This window comes from Bubalus kerabau, chromosome 12 (assembly GCF_029407905.1).
Source record: "Bubalus kerabau isolate K-KA32 ecotype Philippines breed swamp buffalo chromosome 12, PCC_UOA_SB_1v2, whole genome shotgun sequence".
In the NCBI taxonomy this organism is placed as follows: domain Eukaryota; kingdom Metazoa; phylum Chordata; class Mammalia; order Artiodactyla; family Bovidae; genus Bubalus; species Bubalus kerabau.
Window position 1 is genome coordinate 51,257,414 of NC_073635.1, and position 24,431 is coordinate 51,281,844.

The 24,431-nt window shown below is 39.0% G+C and overlaps 1 protein-coding gene across 2 annotated transcripts in view; it reads left to right on the forward strand.

Moving 5' to 3' along the window:
- The window catches only part of LMO7 (LIM domain 7), a 220,969-nt gene that overhangs the window by 68,016 nt on the left and 128,522 nt on the right, over window positions 1-24,431 (forward strand). For both annotated transcript variants that reach the window (XM_055542674.1, XM_055542681.1), the window contains exons 3-4: window positions 6,419-6,489; window positions 20,644-20,713. In XM_055542674.1, the coding sequence (XP_055398649.1) occupies window positions 6,419-6,489; window positions 20,644-20,713 (141 nt within the window). The remainder of the gene's footprint in view (window positions 1-6,418; window positions 6,490-20,643; window positions 20,714-24,431) is intronic.

Consider the following 24,431-nt stretch of genomic DNA (forward strand, 5'->3'; position numbering starts at 1 on the left):
AAAGTATGATTTCATTTTTTTTTTGTGGCGGGGGGAAACCCCAAAACTACCTTGACTCTATTTTGAGGTCCTTTCTAGATCTCTGTATTTTTTTTTTTTAATAGTTTCCAGGATTTAGAAGGTAGTCTGGTGGAGGTTTATAATGTGGTAAGTCAGTTTCGTGCTTTTAAGTAAAGGATGTTACTTCTGGCAACATGGACTTTTTCTTTGTTTGCTATGATGAAACTTTTTATCTTCATTCTACAGATGCATCATAATAGCTAATTGTACTAACATTGGTGAATGCTCTTCCTGAATTGGGCAAGCTCTGAGGGCTGCATAACAGTAATCCATTTAATTCTCTGTGCAACCCTGTGACCTAGGTACTTTGTACTGCATCTGTGAGAAAACAAAGAGGTTAAGCACCCTGGTCCAGGGTTACAGGTAGGAAGAGGTGGTGGTGGGGGGGTGGGGCTTCACAAGCTCCAGGGCTCCACCCTGGCCTCACCTGGCCATGGTAGGGGCCACTCTGTGTGTTTCTTAAGGAACGTGATCCAGGCAACTGCTGTAGATGGAAAATCCCTTCTATGAATTTCTCTTTTCAGTTTAAAGCTCTTGGAAGAACTTTTTGTTGTAATTTCTTAGGAGAGGTCTTGATGTGTTTATATTTATATGGATATGTAAACTGCTAATGAAAAATTTTACTTTACAGTGATCAGATGTTTTTCATTGTTGAGGCTGAGGTAGATAGTATATACAGTATGAGCATTTTATCATGTTCATGAAAATGTCAGGAGAAATGCTGAAGCCATTTACAGATAACTTTTCATTTTATTAACATTTAGAGTACATTTTCTCTCTGTCTTTCTCTTTAATACACACACACATACACATACAAACATATGCGCAATCGTTATGTGTTCAGACACAAGTCTCTTATTTTCAGGAACATTGAAAAAATTAACTCAACATTTTTTGTTTACTGAGTTAACTTTTTCGTACACTTAACAGTGGGGGATTATTTTTGAAGTCACACAGATGGAAGACAACTTAATTTGTTTTAGTTTAGAAGCACTCTGTGTCTGATGCAATTGAGACATTCTCTTACTGAGCGCTTGCAAAATACTGTAGGTTTTTGGTGTCTGTTCCATGTGGATGGTTCTGTAACTTTCTAGAAAGTTAAACTTTCTGAACCTCAACCTTCTTACTAGTGACAGGGGAATGGTAAGGATTATTAAACTTTCAGATTATATGCATTACATAGATAATGAGAAAAATTACCTACCTGAAAGCTGGTGTCGTTTTCTTTATCCTTAAAATGTAGGAGACACAAGAAATTGACCTAAACCTGATGGAATCTGACTTCTTTTGAATGTCATAAAAATTTAATTTGTGTATTGCATAAGAAACACTGTGGTTACTATAGCAGAATCAGTTCAGTTCAGTTCAGTCGCTTAGTCGTGTCCGACTCTTTGTGACCCCATGAATCGCAGCACGCCAGGCCTCCCTGTCCATCACCAACTCCCGGAGTTCACTCAGACTCATGTCCATCAAGTCAGTGATGCCATTCAGCCATCTCATCCTCTGTCATCCCCATCTCTGCCTGCCCCCAATCCCTCCCAGTGTCAGGGTCTTTTCCAGTGAGTCAACTCTTCATATGAGGTGGCCAAAGTATTGAAATTTCAGCCTCAACATCAATCCTTCCAATGAACACCCAGGACTGATCTCCTTTAGGATGGACTGGTTGGATCTCCTTGAGTCCAAGGGACTCTCAAGAGTCTTCTCCAACACCACAGTTCAAAAGCATCAATTCTTCGGCGCTCAGCTTTCTTCACAGTCCAGCTCTCACATCCATACATGACCACTGGAAAAACCCATAGCCTTGACTAGACGGACCTTTGGTGGCAAAGTAATGTCTCTGCTTTTTGATATGCTATCTAGGTTGGTCATATATACATAAGCAAAAAAATACTGTAGCTATAATTCTACAACTTAGAAATCATTGCTGTTAATATTTTTAGTCTATATTTATTTATATAATGCACACATATTTATATATGCATATTTACATAATGCATAGAATTATAGAAATTGGGATCATACTCTACTTTTTCACAAATTGCCTTATAATGAATATGTTAAGTATTCTTTATAAGTGATAAATATACTTTTCTGACATGAGTTTAGGTTTCATGCAGTTTTGTTTTATGGTTATATTACAGTTTATCCAGTTTCTTTTTATTGGGCATTCAGAGTGTTTTTAGTTGTTGCTCTTATGCAAAATGCTGTGAAGCAGTTCTGCAGATGTCTCTGAGTTCTTGTCCTGTCCTTACCTGTCTTAGTATAAATTCCTAGATCTGCACATAGTGTGCCCCAAAGTAGCATGTTTAAGATGTCAGGTCCATTTCATACATTGCCTTCTAGAATAGTGGTGTCATTTTATATTATGTTCAGTAGTGTATGCTGCTGCTGCTAAGTCGCTTCAGTCGTGTCCGACTCTGTGTGACCCCATAGACGGCAGCCCACCAGGCTCCCCTGTCCCTAGGATTCTCCAGGCAAGAACACTGGAATGGGTTGCCATTTCCTTCTCCAATGCATGAAAGTGAAAAGTGAAAGTGAAGTCACTCAGTCGTGTCCGACTCTTCGCGACCCCATGGACTGCAGCCTACCAGGCTCCTCCGTCCATGGGATTTTCCAGGCAAGAGTACTGGAGTGGGGTGCCATTGCCTTCTCTGTCAGTAGTGTATAGAACATGCCAAATTCCCATGTCCGCAAAATATAAACTTTTAAGAATCTGTTTAGTTTTGTAAATATAGTGTAAATGGAATCAGGTCTTATATCATTATTTAGATTTTGATTAAGTATCTATAAATGAGTGGGCTTCTGGAGTGGGACAGTGGTAAAGAATCCACCTGCAGAATGCAGAAAACAAAAGAAACATGGGTTCAATCCCTGGGTCGGGAAGATCCTCTGAAGTAGGAAATTGCAACCAGCTCCAGTATTCTTGCCTGGAAAATTCCATAGACAGAGGAGCCTGGTAGACTATTGTCCATGGGTGGCGAAGAGTCCGACATAATTGAGCATGTGCTCACATGTGCATGTAGAAAGAAGAGTACATTCATGTTTTGACATATGGAGGGAGATGCTCTTAAATCTGCTACATACTATGATTTTGCCTTTACCATTCTAACAGTTGGGTTTTTCTGAATATCTCTATGTATTCCATTATTTCTACTTTGTTAATATTCTGAATCTAACTCAGTGTTGTCTGTACAGTACAGAGGTATTCTTTTGAGGGTTAATTATTGCAGTCTGTTGCTGGGTGTTACTCGAAGGTTGATGCATGTAACGAGGTTAAGCATATACCACTGTGAGCCACCCTTAGGTACTTGATTGCACAGCATCTTGGCCATTATTAACAAATAGGTGATATTAATCCAGTTTCAGATGAGCAGACTAGGGTTCATGGAGGTGATTCTGCTTGCTTAAGATCACACAGCTACACCATAATGAAAGTGGAATTTGAATGTGCTTTTGTCTGGCTTGAGCCCTTTCTCTTTCCATTTCATCACTCGCTACACTGCCTCTTGACTGGCCCATCTAGTGCTGTTGACTGTCACTCTGCTCTCTGTGTATCTGTGGGGCACACCCCTTTTTCCTTCTCCCTCACTGCTTTAAATCTACCTTGACTTAGGAACATAATCTACAGAGAGTTTCAGTGGTGGATAATTAAGAATTTGTGGCTCTGAGGGGCTTTCCTGTGACTGACTAGAGAGAATGGACTTTGACATTGGCTTTGGTTATTCCTGGGACTTTTTCATGTTTTTTAGCTTTGGGTAGGAGTTCCCAGGGCTTCACAGGTGGTGCTAGTGGTAAAGAACCCAGCTGCTAATGCAGGAGATATAAGAGACTGTGGGTTTGGTCCCTGGGTTAGGAAGATTCCCTGGAGGAGGGTATGGCAACCCACTTCAGTGTTCTTGCTTGGAGAATCCCATGGACAGAGGAGCCTGGCAGGCCATAATCTATAGGGTCACAAAGACTCAGACACGACTGAAGCGATTTAGCACGCATGCAGGAGTTCCCAGATAAATGAGATTTTACTGTGTTTTCACTAGCTGCGATCAGTACTCACTTTGAGTTTTTTGGATTTTCACTAGCTGCGATCAGTACTCACTTTGAGTTTTTTGGATTTTCACTAGCTGCGATCAGTACTCACTTTGAGTTTTTTGGATTTTCACTAGCTGCGATCAGTACTCACTTTGAGTTTTTTGGATTTTTTTTGGGAAATTCAGAAGAGTTTATGCCTCACAGGTTAGCTGGGATAACCCATGAGACATTCGAGGTAACTCCTGAAGGAATATACCGTTCCATTTGGATATCTTTTAATGCACTTTTAAGCTCTGTGTTTTATTTCTGTGGCTGTGAGCTCCTTGCATTTTTTTTTAAGGTCTCTACCCACTATCCAGGTAAGTGCATCTAATGGAGACACTCAGCAAATGTTTAATTCATGCAGCGATGTATCCCTTCTTAGAGAATGCCCTTTGTAGGAAAGGATCTGCTACTTCCTGCAGCTGAAAGTGTCACCTCTGGCCCAGGCTCCTGTCCTTATTTATAGAACCAGCTTATGAGAAACTACCTTTAATGCTAGACAGAGCCATTGTTTTGTCACTTACCCATTGTTATGAGTAGCGATGGCACTCCTGGGTGTTGTGGAAAAGATACAGAAGATATACAGGGACTGGAAGTGGACTGTAAAGCTGTCAGTGGTGAGTAAGGACAGCAGGAGCTTTAGAGTTCACTGAGGGTTTAAGATTAGTGACTTTCCAATCAGGCTTCAGAGATTGGATTTCTTCCTGAAGTGGTGGTAGAGCAAGGCCTCTGCTTGGGGGTGGTGGGTCCATCTGTAGGGCTGCTGCTGTCCCAGCTGCTGCGGTGCCTCTGCCAACACCCTTGGCAGGGGTCCCCGTCCTAGGAGGTCCTTGGAGCAGCCTTCCCTGAATGGCTTCCATTTTCTCTTCTACTGTTGTCCCAGTGTTTTTGAATTGATGCCTTTGAAGTGTGGTGTGGAAGAAGACTCTTGAGAGTCCCTTGGACTGCAAGATCAAACCAGTCAATCATAAAAGAAATCAACCCTGACTATTCATTGGAAGGACTGATGCTGAGCTTCCCAGGTGGTGCTAGTGGTAAAGAACCGCCTGCCAATGCAGGAGACATAAGAGACCCAGGTTCAATCCCTGGGTCAGGATGATCCCCTGGGGGAGGAAATGGCAACCCACTCCAGTATTCTTGCCTTGAGAATCCCATGGACAGAGGAGCCTGGCAGGCTGCAGTCCACAGGGTTGCAAAGAGTTGAACACTACTGAAGTGACTTAGCACGCACAGACTGATGCTGAAGCTCCAATACTTTGATCACCTGATGCCAAGAGCTGACTCAGGGAGAAGACCCTGATGTTGGGAAAGATTGAAGGCAACAGGAAAAGGGGGCAGCAGAGAATGAGATGGTTGGATAGCACTGACTCTGTGAACATGAATCTGAGCGAACTCCAGGAGAGAGCGAAGGACAGGGAAGCCTGGCATGCTGCATCCATGGAGTCTCGAGTCAGACATGACTTAGCAACTGAACATTCTCTCTATGGGATCCCCTTTCCTCCAACCACTCACCCTCAAAAGGCAGAGGAAGATAGAATTGGTAGACGTTTTCTCAGCAGTTTCGCTAAGAACATTGTTTGTAACCATAGGCATGGCCTGCTCATATATAAAAGCCCTAAGTGTGGACTTGTGTGTTTAAAGTATATGCCATATTCCCTGTCTCTTTTGTCTGTCAGTGTCAGGATTTAATGATTTTCTTCTTAGGATATTACAGTAAATAGCTCTTTACACAAATCAGGGACATTTCATGAGCCCTCTACTATACAACTTTGTAATGAAACTTGAAACATTTCATGAGGATATCCATATTCATAAGGATATGAGTATCCTTAAACATATAGCCCTCTGCTATACAGCTTTGTAGTGAAACTTGAGGGATTTCAGAGTGGAATTGAAATTAATGATGTGTGTGTCTAGTTGATATTTCAAGGTTATACCTTAATTTGGTTTTATTTACCGTTAGTAGGGGAGGTTGCTTTTAGGCTTTTTAAAAATAGAAAATATGCTAGAAATAAAGCTTCTAAGTTTTGTTTATCCTGCATAAAATGGTTGTATTATAGAGAACACTTGCTGTGGTTTTTTCTGTTTATATTTGTTCATACTAAAGTGGTTAGCCACTCTCTTTGTAACATAGAAATGCACGTACAATTTCCTATGTGGAACAACTTTTGGTGATATCTGCACATTCTTTAAGTATGACTCTGGATGCCTATTAATTAATCTGATACTGAATTTGACTTGTGTATTATTCCTCATTAAGAGAAAATTAATCCCCAAATCTGTCTTTCAGGCAGTAACAGAGAAGAATTTTGAAACAAAGGATTTTCGAGCTTCTCTAGAGAATGGTGTTCTGTTGTGTGAGTAAGTATTTAAAGCATTTAAAAAATAATTCAAAAGCAAAGGGGTGTGTGTGTGTGTGTGTGTGTGCACACATGCATGTTATGAGAGGTCTTATCCCCCACTCCGTGGCCACTATAGTCACTGACTTTTTTTTCCTGGTAACAAGTGAGATTTGATTCCTGCAAATTGACACCCCCACAGTACCAGACAGTAGGAAGGGGTTATCTGTCTCTGTATCTAAAGATAGCATTAGTGAAATATATATTATTTTAAATTAGTAAACAGGAAAGATTCTATTATTGCTTTATGGGCCAGTAGTGGTGGGTGGTTGAGGAGAAAGCCTTATCACATAGCACCAGCTCTCACTTGCTGTGAGTATTCTAATATATGGAGTTGCCTGGTTTAGAAGTTAATATGTAACTTGTTTCCTTCATCAGTACATAGTGATGATTATAGAACAAATTTAGGCTGTAGCAAATTTCTTCTTTGAACTTTTAAGTGGAGTCATTACATTACCACAATCAATTTGAGTTATGGGCCAGCCATTCATTCAATTAATATGATGTTATTAAGAATCACATCTGAAGCTTTGGCTATGCTAAGAGGCTTGTGCCATGATTGATGGTATGGAGCCTAAAGTGTCTGTTTAATGTAATATTTTGTTCCCCCATGGAGGCAGAGTACAATTTGCCAGGTGGTGACCTTTGAGAGTGAGGGGCAAGCAGGCTGTGGAATGGAAGGACGAACTCCTGGGTGAGGGTGCAGATTGTAGATGTGAGCAAATAAAGTATAAGAATGTACTTAAGAACGTACTCACATTTTTGAAAGCACTTAAGTATTCCAATCTAGACACTTAGGACATAAGTATTTATGGAATCTGTCCACAAGCATGCACTGGGAGTGTATGTGCTCAGACTTAGATGATTTTGTTTATCCTTTTACAGGAAGGTTGTTTACAGCAAGGATCAGGAGTTACATGGCCTAGGTTTGATTCCTTGCTTCATACTTTAAGACATTTGAGCAAATGACAATATCTGAGCCTTATTTTCTTGTCTATAAAGTGGAGATCAGAGCATCTGATCTGCCTAATTCACAAAGTTCCCATAATATTGGGTTGGCCAAAAAGTTTGTTTGGGTTTTCCAATCCAAACAAACTTTTAGGCCAACCCAATGCATATATCAAGGTTTCTATAAACTATCAAACTTTATGTACATACAAGTTGTTACTAGGTAGATGGCCATGAAGATAAAAGTCTCTCTCTCATCCGCTCTGTTGGTAGGTTTCAAACTTCATTGTCTTAGAGCAGTGTTGTTAAGTTGAACCTTATTAAGTGTTGATATTCAACCATCAATGACCTACAGAAAATGTCCATTTCATGCAATTCTACATAATAGTAGGACAGTTATATGAACAAGGGCCACAAAGAAAGTTTAAGGGAGGTTTCTTGTCCTTTTCTGATGCCACATTTAGAGTTGTTGTAGCCAAATAGTAGCTGACCACAGTAGGCTATGTGGTCAGCTCAGTTGATCATTCAAAGGAAATTACTTTATCTTGGTTTGCAAATTATATATATTTTAATGTGTTCAGAAGATGGAGGGAAAAAAATGACTGTTAGACACATGTGGTCTGAAACCTTAGCTATGAGTATACACTATTTAGAAGCTTGCTGCAAAAATAACTTTGATGTCAATTGCAGGCCCTGTAAGTCAGGATTGGGGTAGTTGGGTTTATGTAGGAGGCAGACCTATGGAGCACAGAGGTGTTTTTAGACTTAGGAATGCACGTCTAACAACCCAAATAGGTGATCTTTTCAAAGAGGTCACTTCATGGTTTTATAGTTCCAGTGATGAGTTATTACTCAACACTTTAAGGGATCTCCCTTTTGGTGGCATCACTTTCCAGAACTAGGTCATTAAACATACTTGTAGTGACGCTTAATGGAGAAGGCGATGGCACCCACTCCAGTGCTCTTGCCTGGAAAATCCCATGGATGGAGGAGCCTGGTGGGCTGCAGTCCATGGGGTCACTAAGAGTCGGACACAACTGAGCGACTTCACTTTCACTTTTCACTGTCATGCCTTGGAGAAGGAAATGGCAACCCACTCCAGTGTTCTTGCCTGGAGAATCCCAGGGACGGCAGAGCCTGGTGGGCTGCCATCTATGAGGTCGCACAGAGTCGGACACGACTGAAGTGACTTAGCAGCAGCAGCAGCAGTGACACTTAAGTGTTTTATTTAAAATGCAATTTATGTACCAGCCTGGGCTCTGATTTACTTGAGGTGATTTCCAAAAAATATATCCAATTTGAGTAGATTGTCACCAGTGAGGATATTCAGAGTTGATTAAAAAAAAAAATGTTTTGATGACAAGCAGCATTGTTACGTTAAATACGTGGTTCTACCTTCATGGCCACAGCAAACATTTGGATGCATGTTTAGAGACAGATACATTGGTTTTTTAAAATGTCATTTAAATTCACAGCCTCCAGAAGCTCATTCTTTGTTTCCTAATTAAAGTAACATCAATTTGGGATTTTGTACATTACCAAATAAGTAGTCAATCTATTTAGTACCCAGTATTCCTTAAATGGGGTCGCTAAGAGTTGGTCACGACTGAGCGACTTCACTTTCATGCATTGGAGAAGGAAATGGCAACCCACTCCAGTGTTCTTGCCTGGAGAATCCCAGGGACGGCAGGGCCTGGTGGGCTGCTGTCTATGGGGTTGCACAGAGTCGGACACGACTGAAGCGACTTAGCAGCAGCATTCCTTAAATGAATATTCCCAAAAGTAGTGTAAGTAAATATTTAACTGTGTTAATCATCTATTTTAGTTTAAGATGATATCCCAAAGTACTACATGATGTTTGTATTAAAAAAAAACCCAAAACTCTTCCTGGTGAATTTCATTGTTTATAACCCTGGTTAATTAATGCATTTTAATCTGATAGATCCAGGGTAGATAAAAAGTCCAGGTAATTATATTCTGTATAAATTTATAACTAAAGAAAAGCCTAGCTGGTTGGTCTGCTAAATGTTAAGCATCATTATTTGATCCCATCATCCTGAATAGTTGTAATTTCTAAGAGGAAAGTAAAACTTGCCGCTCAGAAGCCTGGTATTATAAACCTTGACTTTTAAATTAGTGGTAAATATAGCAGGGGGTTCCCAGGTGGCTCAGTGGTAAAGAATCCCCTTTCCAGTGCAGGAGATGTGGGTTCAATTCCTGGGGTCAAGAAGATCCCCTGGAGATGGAAATGGCAAGTTACTCCAGTATTCTTGCCTGGAGAATCCCACGGACAGAGGAGCCTGGTGGGCTATAGTCCATGGGGTTGCAAAAGAGTCGGACATGACTGAGTGACTAAACAACAGCAACAAAATACATTAGACTGTCTGTCTCTGCGAATATTTTACCCATCTGAGATATCAAGTTTTAGCTGAAATATGATTTAAAGAATAAATTCAGATTTTAAAAATATTCTATAAGAAAAGGCTGACTTCTATTTAGTTCATTGCCAGAAAAATGACCAATTCTTATGAAATATAGGGTCTGCATATTGCCTTTTTAAAAATCTCTAGACATCCTAGTTTATTATCACCATTAAAGTGTTTTCTTACTATTTTACCTAGCAATGTCAGCAGCCTTTTATGCTTTACTAGTAGTTTGAACTGGCATTCTGGAATATCAAAGTCAGGAGTTGGAGGAAATGAGCTCATTATAGTTTTTTCCCAACTGGCAGGTCTGACATTTCAGATAGTTTAAACGGTATAAACGCTGCACTGAGGTTTCAGACAAGATACACATCTGAGTAATGAAGGTAGTTATGTGCATTTATTGCTTTTTAATCTGATCGGCTATTGAAGTTAGTGTCTTCTGTAAATCATTTTAGTATCATTTAATTTGATTGACTGTGGAATCTAATCAGTGGAGGGCTAAAGAATACTTCCCTGGTTAATGTCTGTTGTAGTAATCATTTTACTGTATACCTTTGGCATGTAATCTCTCTTGGCTTTATTAAACAGTGAAATGGGAACAAAATCTAATTTGAGGGATTTTCTAATTAGTAAAAGGATTGACGGGTCTAAAAGGTGATGTCAGCTCCTTGTTATAATTTTCTATGAATTTTATTCATAGTATCCATTCATCTGTCTCCTCTCTTCAGTGTTTATTAGAGTTCATGAAGACTCCTTTACTATATACTTAAAAATATTCACAATCCGGTCTTGCTCCATGGTTCTGCAGTATTATTTCTCTTCTCTAAATATATTTAGTTGGGGCATATCCAGCTAGTGATGTGAGTAATTTCATAGTTACTCATCTTGTGATAGCAATCTTGGAAATATTTAAATGAAAACATTCTTTATGATCCTTATGAAGTAAGAAGATGTATTTGAAGGTAATCTTACTGGGTGTGTCTCTATTTAGTCAGTCTGTACTTCCCATCTCTGGAATTATGCCAAGTCTTTACTCCATCCCAAGTTAGCCACTCAGACATTGATGCCTTTTTGAACTCATGGCTCACATTATTGAGCAAACTCTTCTCATACTGTCACCAGGCCTTCCTTTCCCTGATTTGCAGCTTGGAAAGAGTGGAGCAAATAAACATTCACCTATTAGTTTGAGAAATCCTATTTCTGTTTATATCTGCTGTGTGAATACTATCCTGTCTTCCTGAAATGATCTAGGATTCTGTTGAAGATGCTTTCAAAAGAAGAAGAAAAAAATGATTAAAAAATACTCCTGTGAATTTACTATGGTGATACTCAGGTGATTGTTTTAAAACATCAGACAAGAAGAGAATCTGGCCACTTCTCATTCATGTGAGAGAGCTCTTTCCTTTGTTAGAGTTGGAGACATGCACATGTTGAGTGAAAGTGACATCAGAGGGTTCTTGGGACTTCTCTGCGGGGCTCCGTATAATGCCCATCCGTAAGAGTGAAGGCTTTTATTCTTAGAGCTCTTTCTGTTTTGAATTTCCTGAGGACAGTTGCATTCATACAACTCTCCAGCTCACCAACCTGTTGACCCTGATCTGTATTATAGCCATTTAAAATTTAAGTAATAAGAACTATTTGTTTTCACTTAAAGTAATACAAGTTTTGAAGTTTCTATACTATTTGATAACCCAATAGTAAACAAGCAAGGGCTTCCCAGAGGCACTAGTGGTAAAGAACCTGCCTGCACATGCAGGAGACATAAAGAAATGTGGGTTCTATCCCTGAGTTGGGAAGATCCTGTGGGGAAGGCCATGGCAACCTTCTCCAATATTCTTGCCTGGAGAATCCCATGGTCAGAGGAGCCTGGCAGACTATGGTCCATGGCGTCACCAAGAGTTGAACATGACTGAAGCAACTTATCACCTACGTACAGGCAAACAGAGATGCAAGTATTGGGAATCCCTCAAGTTCATAAAGATAATTAAATAATTTTAAGCTGCCTTCTCTTCATGGTAGTGTTTTACAGTTGCCATCTTTGTGCTCTCTTTTTAAGCTTCACAGTTATTTTTTCTATAACTTATTTCCACATATAGCAAAACATAATTTTTAAAAAAAAAATTAGTTTTTACAGTTGAAGGTAGACTTAGTAAATGTCAATTAAAAACTTGACTTCTGTAATGGTAGTCAATTTTTCTGTGGAAAATTCTTAAGGAGATGGGAATACCAGACCACCTTACCTGCCTCCTGTGAAACCTGTATGCAGGTCAAGAAGCAATAGTTAGAACTGGAAATGGAACAACAGACTAGTTCCAAATAGGGAAAAGAGTACGCCAAGGGTGTATATTGTCACCCTGCTTATTTAACTTATATGCAGAGTACATCGTGCGAAATGCTGGGCTGGATGAAGCACAGACTGGAATCAAATTGCTGGGAGAAATACCAATAACCTTAGGTATGCAGATGACACCACCTTTATGGCAGAAGGTGAAGAGGAACTAAAAAGCCTCTTGATGAAAGTGAAAGAGGAGAGAAAAAACCAGGCTTAAAACTCAGCATTCAAAAAGCTAAGATCAGGGCATCTGGTCCCATCACTTCATGTCAAATAGATGAGGAAACAATGGAGACAGTGACAGAATTTTATTTTCTTGAGCTCCAAAATCACTGCAGGTGGTGACTGCAGCCATAAAATTAAAAGACGCTTGCTCCTTGGAAAAGAAGCTATGACCAACCTAGACAGCATATTAAAAAGCAGAGACATTACTTTGCTGACAAAAGTCTGTCTAGTCAAAGCTGTGATTTTTCCAGTAGTCATGTATGGATATGAGAGTTGGACTATAAAGAAAGCTGAGTGCTGAAGAATTGATGCTTTTGAACTGTGGTGTTGGAGAAGACTCTTGAGAGTCCCTTGGACTTTAAAGAGATCAAACCAGTCAATCCTAAAGGAAAACAATCCTAGATATTCATTGGAAGGACTGATGCTGAAGCTGAAACTCCAATACTTTGGCCACCTGATGCGAAGAACCAGTTCTTTGGAAAAGACTCTGATACTGGGAAAGATTGAAGGCAGGATGAGAAGGGAGCGACAGAGGACGCGAAGGTTGAATGGCATCACCGACTCAGTGGACATGAGTTTGAGCAAGCTCCAGGAGTTGGTGAAGGACAGGGAAGCCTGGTGTGCTGCAGTCTATGGGGTCTCAGACAGTCGGACTTGACTGAGTGACTGAACAACAAATGGTAGTTGTATTATACAGATGGACTGCAAATTTTTCAGGAGTTTTTAAAACATTGTGGCCTCAAACTTGAAGGTTGAAAGCTTTGGTTCTGTTTCATGAACTTGCATGTACCATCTACAGGGCTTTCTCACCCTAAATATAAATTACTAAGGGGAGGGCATATAATATGTCAATGTAGGGCCTCTGAGGTAAAAAATGAGACTGCTGTTCTACTGAAAATAAATGGGAGTAATGTATGTGCTAAATGTATGTGATATAAACAGTTTATATTAGATTTGATCAGAGAGAGGTTATTTTTGAAGTAGTTTTTTGATACATTGAAGGCTCTCAGGTAGGTAAATGGAAAAACATGTGTTGGCTAGTAAATGTTGAAAGTATAGGAATTCTGGTCTGTGCAATGAGAAGTGTTAAAGGGAATTGAATATTGCAAAAAGGGCAAGCATATAATGGTATCACATCAATTAAAAAGTAGAGTCATTGCCTATATGAGAGACTTGATCTCTAAAATTTTTACATACTGACAATCATCAGTCAGAAAGTCAGATAAGAACTGTGGGATAAAGCAGTAGTGGAAAAGTTTAGAACATGGTTTATTGTTTAGAGAAGTGTGTGAGACTTTTAGTTTGTATATTGAAAATGTAATGGTAAACTGTATGATTTGAAAAACTTTTGTGTACTGTTGGTGGGCATGGGGAAGAAGATATCCATAAAGACTCTTCATAGTGGAAAATATTAAAAAGAGCTTCAATATCTAAAACGTGGTACATAAAACATTGGTACAACTTTTACACCCCTGACAAGCAGTGCTTATAAAAGCCATAGCACTTGGGGAGATGATGCAGTGAGGAGCTGACAGGCACCGAGAAACTGTGTGGCTGTTCCTTCATGCCATCAGGTGGGCACAGGAGTGCCACCTGCCGATGCCAAAGTAAATTGATTCATATTACCAGATTCCTTTCTAGACCATTCCTGGTGGCTTCCCTGGTGACTCAGACAGTAAAGAATCCACCTGCAATGTGGGAGACCTGGGTTTGATCCCTCAGTTGGGAAGATGCCCTGGAGCAGGGTATGGCAACCCACTGCAGCATTCTTGCCTGAAGAATCCGCATGGACAGAGGAGCCTACAGTCCGTGGAGTCACAAAGAGTCAGACAGAGCTGAGCAACTAAGCGCACACACACAGACAATACCAACAGCTTGACACTGATGATTTCATCTTGAAATAGAATGTGAGGAACGATAAGCAGCATGGATAAAGATATACATACAGACACACATCCAGGCATTTTTACAGAGGCAAACACTGGAAGGAACCTAAGTTTGACTATGAGAATCCTCTGATTGACATAAAGGGAAGAGCAGAATTTGTGATGTTACTTAATACAGAACCAGTACGGGAACCCAGAGTCCTTCTGTAGACACCTGTTGCTATCACTGTGGTACTGGCAAATGTCCTGCCACTCAGTGAGATCCATTAGAGCTCTGTTGAGTTCGCCAAAAATAAGAGGACTCTGCTCTCAGAACGCTCAAGCTTTGCCAGACCCACTTGAGGATGCTTCAGGCATCACAGTGAGGCTGAAAAGAAAGTCCTGTCACCCTGAAATGATGATTATCAGTTGCACTGGTACTCGCTTCTTGCTGCTTCTTGTACTTTGCCATCTTAGCATGTATTGTTAGCGATTTCTTTGTACTCTATCCTGACTCAGCAGTTTTCAAAATTACTACCACAGGAATTCTAGAAATTAAAGTTATATTAACTTTACTAACAGTCTTTGAAAGTACTAAAGTGATCATAGAATTTTGTATTGAATGCCTTTTAACTTAAAAATGTTAAATTGTATATACTTATTACTTTGCCACGAATGTGTGATTACTCCTCAAGGTGGTTTTTATTTTTAAAACATTATAATTTTTGAATTTAGCTGGAGATAATGAATTAAAAATCTTGGTAAGAAATTTACTCAAGGTAGCCATTCTAAATTAATGTAACTGATAGCTTACGCTCTTGAACAGCATTTGACAATTGGGAGAAAACAATGCGGTTTAACTCATCTGGCAACAGAGAAAATAATAAAGGGGAGGTGTCCTGTTTGGAAAAAGCACAAAATCATTTTTAGCATTTGAGTGAAACTAAAAAAGTTTTTCTAAGCTTTTAAGAAGCTTTCTAACAAGTTTATCTAAGCTTTCTAAGAAGATAGAAGTTTTGAATCATTCACAGAAAAATTTCTGTGTTTGAAGTTAGACTGTGGATTTATAAAATATTTGATGATGCCAGGTCCCTCGACAAGTCCTAGGAGATGTGTTGGGAATGAGAGGACGTCTTTGTGTCCTCTTAGCACCTTCACTGCTTGGCTGCTCTGTCTTTAGTTGATACCTGTTTGTTGAGCACAGTCTGCATCTAGAAGAAACCTAGGCAAGTGATTAAGTGATGTGTAACAAATATAACAGGGCATTGCTCCTTAATTTGTCAAGAAATATGTAATGTTTTTATTATATCTTTTAAACAAATATTTTGCATACTGATAGGAAAAGTTTGACTCATATGGGGATATATATTTAGAAAATGTAGCCAACAGGAAGATTAGAAATATGTATGTGTGAACGACTAACCAAATACTTGAAGGTTAAGAAGTTCATTCTCATTGCATTGATACGCTCTTGGATGTCAGTCTTTCTAATACATTTGGAAAAATCTTTGGAAATAGGAAGTCAAAAGATGCCTCTCGATTTTCTACCTCTGCCTGAGAGCTTTCCAGTAAAAGGGAAATGAGGTTTGGCATTTGGAGCTAGTTCCTGGAGTCCGAGAGACAGGGCATCACGTGCTAGTTCTCTTGAAAGCCTGTAATAACTGAGCCAGATGCCACGTTGAGCTCTGTGTGCAGTTTTCTTGGGAGCGTCACCTATGACTTTTATGTTTAAAGTCAGGTCACATTCACTGGTGGCGAGGTTTCTGAACAGAGGCAACTTCCTCACATCTGTAAGTCAGCTCCTTAGAAGGAGGGAGCAGTACGTTTTGGGGAGGAGGAGGAAAGGCAGTAGGTAAAACTAGAGGAAAGAGCGGAGTCACGCCTTTTTGTGGGAGTGTTCTGTCTTGGGAGATAGAAAGTGAATAGTTGTTTCCTAGTTTTACCTCTAGGTGTTCTGGTTTTCATCTTCCCCAAAGAGCAAATCTCTGGTATGCCAGCAAAGCACATGGCCATATTTATGCCATGGCTTGGTGAAAGCTTGGGGAGTTGTGGTATGATTCTACATAGGATTAAAGGGGTGGGATAAGAGGGGTGCAGGGAAATAAAGCGATCCCTTGACTGCCTGTTGTTCCTTGTGCACAGAGGTAGCCTGAAGGTTAGCATGTCATTTGGTTCCTGAATAGAGCCAGTGACCTGAAGTCGGTGTCGCCTTTAGGAATTCCACATGTAAAATTAAAGAAGGAATGAAGCTAAAGCTGAAACTCCAGTACTTTGGCCACCTCATGCGAAGAGCTGACTCATTGGAAAAGACTCTGATGCTGGGAGGGATTGGGGGCAGGAGGAGAAGGGGACGACAGAGGATGAGATGGCTGGATGGCATCACTGACTCGATGGACGTGAATCTGGGTGAACTCCGGGAGTTGGTGATGGACAGGGAGGCCTGGTGTGCTGCGATTCATGGGGTCGCAAAGAGTCGGACACGACTGAGCGACTGATCTGATCTGATCTGATTATGCAAAGGGGCTTCCCTGGTGGCTCAGTCAATAAAGAATCTGCTTGCAATGCAGAAGACCGAGGTTCTATCCTTGGGTTCTGGAAGATCCCCTGGAAAAGGGAATGGCTACCCACTCCAGTATTCTTGCCTGGAGAATTCTGTGGGCAAAGGAGCCTGGTGGACACCAATCCATCAGGTCACAAAGAGTCAGACATGACTGAGTGACCAACACTGTTATGCAAAGAAACTCTATCTGTGAAAGAGAGTAGTATCCTCTCATGTGGCACCAACCAGTCCATTCTGAAGATCAGCCCTGGGATTTCTTTGGAAGGAATGATGCTAAAGCTGAAACTCCAGTACTTTGGCCACCTCATGCGAAGAGTTGACTCATTGGAAAAGACTCTGATGCTGGGAGGGATTGGGGGCGGGAGGAGAAGGGGACGACAGAGGATGAGATGGCTGGATGGCATCACCGACTCGATGGACATGAGTCTGAGTGAACTCTGCGAGTTGGTGATGGACAGGGAGGCCTGGCATGCTACGATTCATGGGGTCACAAAGAGTCGGACACGACTGAGCGACTGAACTGAACTGAAGACTATGCCCTCCCTATTCATTTAGATAGACTTAAATTTCACAGAAGTTTAAATTTCATGAAACCTATTTTTCACCCCAGAAGAAATATCCTAGAAGTTCTTCCTTTAGTTGTATATAAAAATAATTGCAAACAATTCATAATCAGATTGGATGTTTGCTTTTTACTGAAACTGTATGAGAATTATCTCCATACTCTAGTGCTTAGAACTGACACTTAACATTTTAACAGTTGACAAAGTAAAACTGCATTTTCCTCTAGTGACACCATATTTTAGAGAGTAGTTTGCAGGTTATCCAGAGTGTTGTTTTTCCTTGTGGTTACGTCCATGTTTGTACACATATGCGGATGCTCAGGAGTGGAAGACGCCAATCCACTGGGTGTATATTATTGCTGAGTAATAGCTCTGAAACTTTCTGAGGGAGGAGTCCATTAACTCATTATTGGGAGACATCATTTATCTGTGCTGTTTTCCTTTACTTCTATTCCTTTCTTCCTTCCATTGACTTAACTGAGAATAGGCTGTGTTATCATCCATTCTAGAAACTGTCTTAAAAAATTCTCTTGATACTACTAACACAGTAATATAAAAATGGTAAGTGACGTAAACAGGTAAATTGACTATTCTGGCCAGTGTCACCAGTGACTCAAATGGGTGGAGGAGGAAGTTATGACTCTGTTCCTTTAATAAGGACAACTGATGTCAGACTTCCCTGACATTTTTATAAGTTGCCCCAGCTCATATTGGTGTCTAACTTTTTATATCTCAGAAAGATTACATTTTAAGAGGCAAGTTCCTGGAGGAAAGTCCGTGCCAAACTAGCAATCAACAACTACTGTGACTTTCTTGATTGACACTATGCTAGAATTATGTTTCTGTTAAGTGATGTTGCAGTGTTAGTACTGTGCATGCAAAAAGCCACCAGTCATAGAATTCAAGAAATACTTGCTTCGTAGGGAACAACTACAAGAATTAAATTGGAGTTGTCATTTCTTATAAACTTGTTTTCTAGCTTTTCAGCTAGTGATTAAAGAAAAATATTGTGACCATGAAGGGAGAAAGCCTTCCTTCCTACATGGTTTTCAGTGCACAAATAAGAAATGAGGAGTCAAAGAGGAACAGTTCTAGGAAATGCTTATAGTCGAAGGGTGGTTCTACCATCTGTGTTAAGTTGTCTAAAGATCTTTGTGTGAAGGAAGTATGAAAACAGAAAAATAGCTTTTGTTCACCAGACTAAGTCTTCATAAGCCACTGTTTTGTAATTTTGAATCCTGTTGAACAACATTCTAAAGGTCATTAAATTGAGACTTTTGTCTTTTTTTATTTTTAGCACACTCAAGTGTATATATAAATCTCTGGAATGTTGAAGGAGTGACATTCCACAAGTGTCAGATTTTTTTTTTTTCTGTTGCCCATTGTGAAGGGGAGACCAGTAAATGCAGAATGTTTGATTCTTTCTCCTATATTTGCTTCCATTTTGGAGCTCTGTTACAGAATAAAGAATTTTTTGTGTGTGTGTGTGGCAGCATTATTGAATAGAAAAATCACTGTTTCAAATTATAGTTTCCTGGCAGTGATTAATGATCGATTAAACAGGCTAGCCATAGTAGAAAAGCACTATTATAGTATTAAATTTCCACATGGCTTGACACTGTTATCAGAGCACTGCAACAAAAAAGTAGAAGTCACAAAAATCTAGATTTAGAACCCAAAATTGTACTCTTAAATTTCAGGTGTCAAAGCTGGGTTCTAAAAATGTTTCAGAATCTAGAGACTTACAGATATCTTTGCAGATTCTGTAACAACAGAAACCTTTTCAATGTTAGATTCGGAGGTAACTATTATCCTATTTGGGTGCATTCTGATGGATTTAATTTTTACCCAGTCATTCTGTGGTGATGATAAAGCAATCATAGTCTTGAATGAGTTACCAGTGGCTACTAGTTGGTTGTTTGAATGAATTCCATTGCACCCTTTAAATCTGGCAAAACAAACAAACACAAAACCCCAGACATGGTTTTTAAGCTACTTTTTATTTATTTATTTTAAAATTTTATTTTTTAATAATAAAAATATTAATATTTTATATTCTAGAATATTCTTTCATTAGAGACAGTGTATACTCAAGAAAAATATATGTGAAATATAGCTTAACAAAATACCTTTAAACTGTAATTATCAGGCTCAGATATGAAAACACTGTACAGAATTGGCAGTCGCCTGGCACATGTTAAAATTAACAGTGATGAAAGCAACATAATATATTTTCACTTCTTAATGTTTCATTAGTGGTTTGGAAACAGATAACAACTGAATTTGTTCATCAGTATTGTAATTCGCAGTTGAAATTGAGCTCTGTTTGGGAAATTCCTGTGAGTTTTCCTTATGTAAAAATTATACTGCTGCTGCTAAGTCGCTTCAGTCGTGTCCAACTCTGTGCGATCCCATAGACGGCAGCCCATCAGGCTCCCCCGTCCCTGGGATTCTCCAGGCAAGAATACTGGAGTGGGTTGCCATTTCCTTCTCCAAAAATATATAATTAAGGCAATTATATTTTAAGATATTAGTGAATATGCCCATTTGGGGTTGAAATTTATCCTTTATTTAGATGTCGACTGGTAGCTTCCATTTACTTTAGGCAACTATTCCCCCCCATTTTTTTAAAGTTTGTGTTTTGTATTGAGGTAGAGCCAGTTAACAATGTGACAGTTTCAGGTGAACAACAAAGGGGCCCAGCCGTATATACACACATATCCATCTGTCCCAATGTTATCTGATGGCCTGGATGGGATGGTAGTTTAGGGAAAAATGGATGCATGTGTAGCTACCTTTTAAAACATGGATAAGTTTGAGAGAAAAATCAGTATAAATGATTAATCAAAAAAGGTATTCTTAGGTTGAAGAGAACTAAACTATAATGGAAGGGATTCATAAACTGTTGAAACAGAATCAAATATTACCTTTCTTTAGCAAATGTGGAACTATTTTTAAGGACATGTTCTTCAATGTAGAAGTGTGTTTATATGGTCTTAGAGACCTATTCACTGTTGTTGACGGTGCTGGTTTTTGTTTCTTGGTGTATTTTCTTGGTTCGTTGTTTTTTCTTGGGCCTGAAGAAAATATTGGAAATGGATGAGTGACATGTATGTCTTTTGAAAATGTTGTAAAGAACGTGAAACTAATGTTGGCTTTCTTGTAACCGCATATGTTGTTTCTTTATTTACTTTCAGTTTAATTAATAAACTGAAACCTGGGGTCATTAAGAAGATCAATAGATTGTCTACACCTATAGCAGGCTTGGTAAGTAATAAATTTTCTTCAAAACTAGATTTGTCTCTGTAAGAAAATGGGCATAAACAGATTCTCTTATCTGGAATTATCATTGAAATCAGGTTTAGAGTCTTTTGCTCAAGAAAAGTATTTTTCGTGATGTCCTCATAGCTTTAGTTTCTCTTCTGTTTCTATTCGTCCTGCGAAGCTTTTGTTCTGTTTATTTAGTTTTTTCTTTGTTTTATGTTTTGTGCCCTTGGACTTCCTATGTCCTCTTTCTTGGCCCATTTGTCTCACAGATTGCATTTGTTGAGGATCGTGTTCTTTTCAAATCTCAGCTTCCATACATTGGTTGCTAGGTGACCGCAGTTTATGGAAACTGTCCAAAACTGATGCATTGTTACATTTCAGGTGCTTCGTGCTTAGGCATTGCCCTCACTTGGCACACAGGTCTTGGAGGGTACTTGGACCTATCTGCTCTTTTGGTTTCCTACCAACATCTTGTGTGGTGTTGGGTGAGTCACCGTCTTCCGCTTCGCGTCAGTAATATTTTCCATCAGATAACTATTCATGATTCTCTAGATTCCTTCTAGCTTTAAATTCAGAATTTTGTGTATGAATTCTCTACTGGATCAAGACCCTTGAGAGATCAATAGTAAGGTGGGTCTATATCTCTGGAGATAAATAATTTATAATGACAGATGAGGGATATTTTTCAAAATGTTAGCAATCCCAAAGAATCAAGGCTAATGATTGGAGTCTGGTTAAAAAGAATTAATTGTACAAAACACTGAAGTTTAAGACAGCTATTAACTGGAAGTAAATAATATATATGTTATCTTTGGAGTAGTCAAGTTTCTTTATAATACATTCAGGCACCTTCTGTTTGGCCATCCATGTATTTGCAGATGTTAAAGGCATTATAGATTAAAGGTAGCAGTACTAAAATGTCTGGGTTTGCAGTTGGCTTGAGGATCTCATCAGAATTTTGACAGGAATAAGTTGGTGGCAGAAAATAGACAGAAAATATCTGTCTAGGAGAGAAAGAAAGAAGACTTGTACAGTTCTTTTCTTTGAAAAAAATCACAAAATTACTATTTTATTTTGAAATATAGGATGCAGTTGACACTTGAGCAATGCAAGGGTTAGGAGTGCTGACACCCCATGCAGGTGAAAATCTGCATGTAACTTTACTCTGCCAAAACTTAACTGCTAATAGCTTACTATTGACCAGAAGCCTTACTGATAACACAGATAGTTGATTAGCAAATATTTTGTGTGTTATATGTATTATACACTATATTCTTACAATAAAGAAAGTTAGAAAAGAATATGTTAAAATCATAAGGAAGAGAAAAATACATTTATAGTACTGTACTGTATTTATTGATACCATAAGTTTACATCATCCATTTACAAGATGGATCATCTATCAGTATGTACATCAATATCATCTCACATGATACAAACCACCATGGATAGTATACATATTCCTAATGCTAGACATCAAATTCAGAAGGTAATGTGAAAAAGAAATTCATATTTATTTAGATGTAGTCATGCATTGGGTTTCCCTGGTGGCTCAGTTGGTAAAGAATCAGCCTGCAATGCAGGAGACCTGGGTTTGATCCCTGGGTTGGGAAAATCCCCTGGAGGAGGGAACGGCAACCCACTCCAGTATTCTTCCCTGGAAAACCCCATGGACAGACGAGTCTGGTGGCCTACAGTCTGTGGGATTGAAAAGAGTCAGACGCGACGGAGAGATTTAACCCTTTCACATTCATGCATTGATAACAAAAAATAGCACTACGATTGCTTTACAGTCGCCAAGCCTAAACACTAGTGAATAAATCATTATACAATTTTTATGACATACACTATTACAGTCATATTCATCATATAGTGTTAGAAACACTTACATTAAAAAATCCACTTACTTGTTGTGATAGTCTGATATGCAGTGTCTGCAATCATGAGAAAGCGAGAGAGTCATATTGTACTGTAATGTAATTCCTTGAAAGCAAAGTTATAAAACAGTAAGAAAACTAACACAGAATTTTATGTTAAATACCACTTACCTTATGCCTATGTAAGGACAGTGTCTATGAATACTTTATGCACTCTTGATATGCTTTTCTCTTTTTCTTTTGATATTTGTAGGCTACATGGTTTGTCTGAGTTTTTTCAAATTGTCACAAATCTCCAAACAATTTTCTAATATACTGAAAAAATCCACGTGTAAGTGGACCTGTGCAGTTCAAACCTGGGTTGTTCAAGTGTCAGCTGTCCATGTATAAAGTTCCCAGAGCAGTTGGGCTAAATATTAATTCCTTCCTTTTTACCAAGTTGTAGCTCTTCTACTTCTGTCATGACTAGGCAACTGATAGGGTATTTGTATTGGTTTCAAGTTTGGTTAGGTAAAATACTGTAATATATATGCATATATTGCAATATACCTATATGCATGAATTACTTCTAGTAATATAGCAAGTCAGAGATGTTATTTATGGAAAAAAAGAGCTTTGATTTCTGAAGTCTTTCCAGAAAGAAAGATTGTTTAATTAAATGTTTTATATGGAAATAACTTTTATGAAATAACTTCTATGAAAATTTAAAGTGTGAATTGCATTGAAAGTACTCTTTCTTTTCAGATGGCTTGAGTTATTCTCGGATGGTTTAATGCTTAGATTTTTAAATTGTCATTTCTTGAATCAATTACATGCATTTTCAATAAAATTAACCTTTGATTCCAAACACCCCAAATATTTGGAACACTTGAATTGCGGTGGTGGTTTGTTATGGTTGGCCACTAGAAGTTTTTATTCCGTCTTCTGAGTCTATGATTAGATGAAAGCACCAATGTATTTTATATTTAAATCCGAAGATCTCGCCAAGTATTTCTATTTCAAGTATGAGAAATTCTATCTAGTTTGGATTTTATCTCTAGGAACTAAAGCAAAATGTATGTATGGTACACTTAATAGGGTAATTTCACAACTACAGGACACTGAGTATTTTCAATTGGATTTAGGAGCATGAAGAGTGACCAGAGCCATAGAACTGAGCTAAGCGCATTTGGTTTGAAGTCATTATCATGCATCATTTGACTCTTTCTCATGCTTATGTGTCAGAATGCTTTTTTCCTATCACAGCTTCTTAAAGCCTTAATTTCAAGTGTGAATTAGAGTCCCTGCATCTACCTACTAGGGTTGTTATGAGGATGGGAAGGGATGATATATATATATATAGTCTGGTCTGTGAATGTTCTTTTGTATCACATTCATTCTTTTAGTAAATACCTGGGTGCCTATTAGGTAAGAATTTTTCTAGTGTATAGGGATATATATTGGCTTCCCTGGTAGCTCAGCTGGTAAAGAATCCACCTGCAAAGCAGGAGACCTGGGTTCAATCCCTGGGTTGGGAAGCTCTCCTGGAGAATGGAACGGCTACCCACTCCAGTATTCTGGCCTGGAGAATTCCATGGACTGTATAGTCCATGGGGTCGCAAAGAGTCAGACACGACTGAGTGACTTTCACTTTCATAGGGATATATGGGAGAAACAAAGACAAAGACATTAGCCCCAAAGAGCCTATGTTCTGGTGTGGGAGTTGGGATTGGGCAAATGAATTAACAAATGAGCAAGGAAGCACCAGATAATGAATATGCTGCAGAGAATTATAGTAGAGTGACATTTGCTGAACACCTATGAGCAGTTGTATTTGGACTAGGAGGCTTGACCTCTAATAA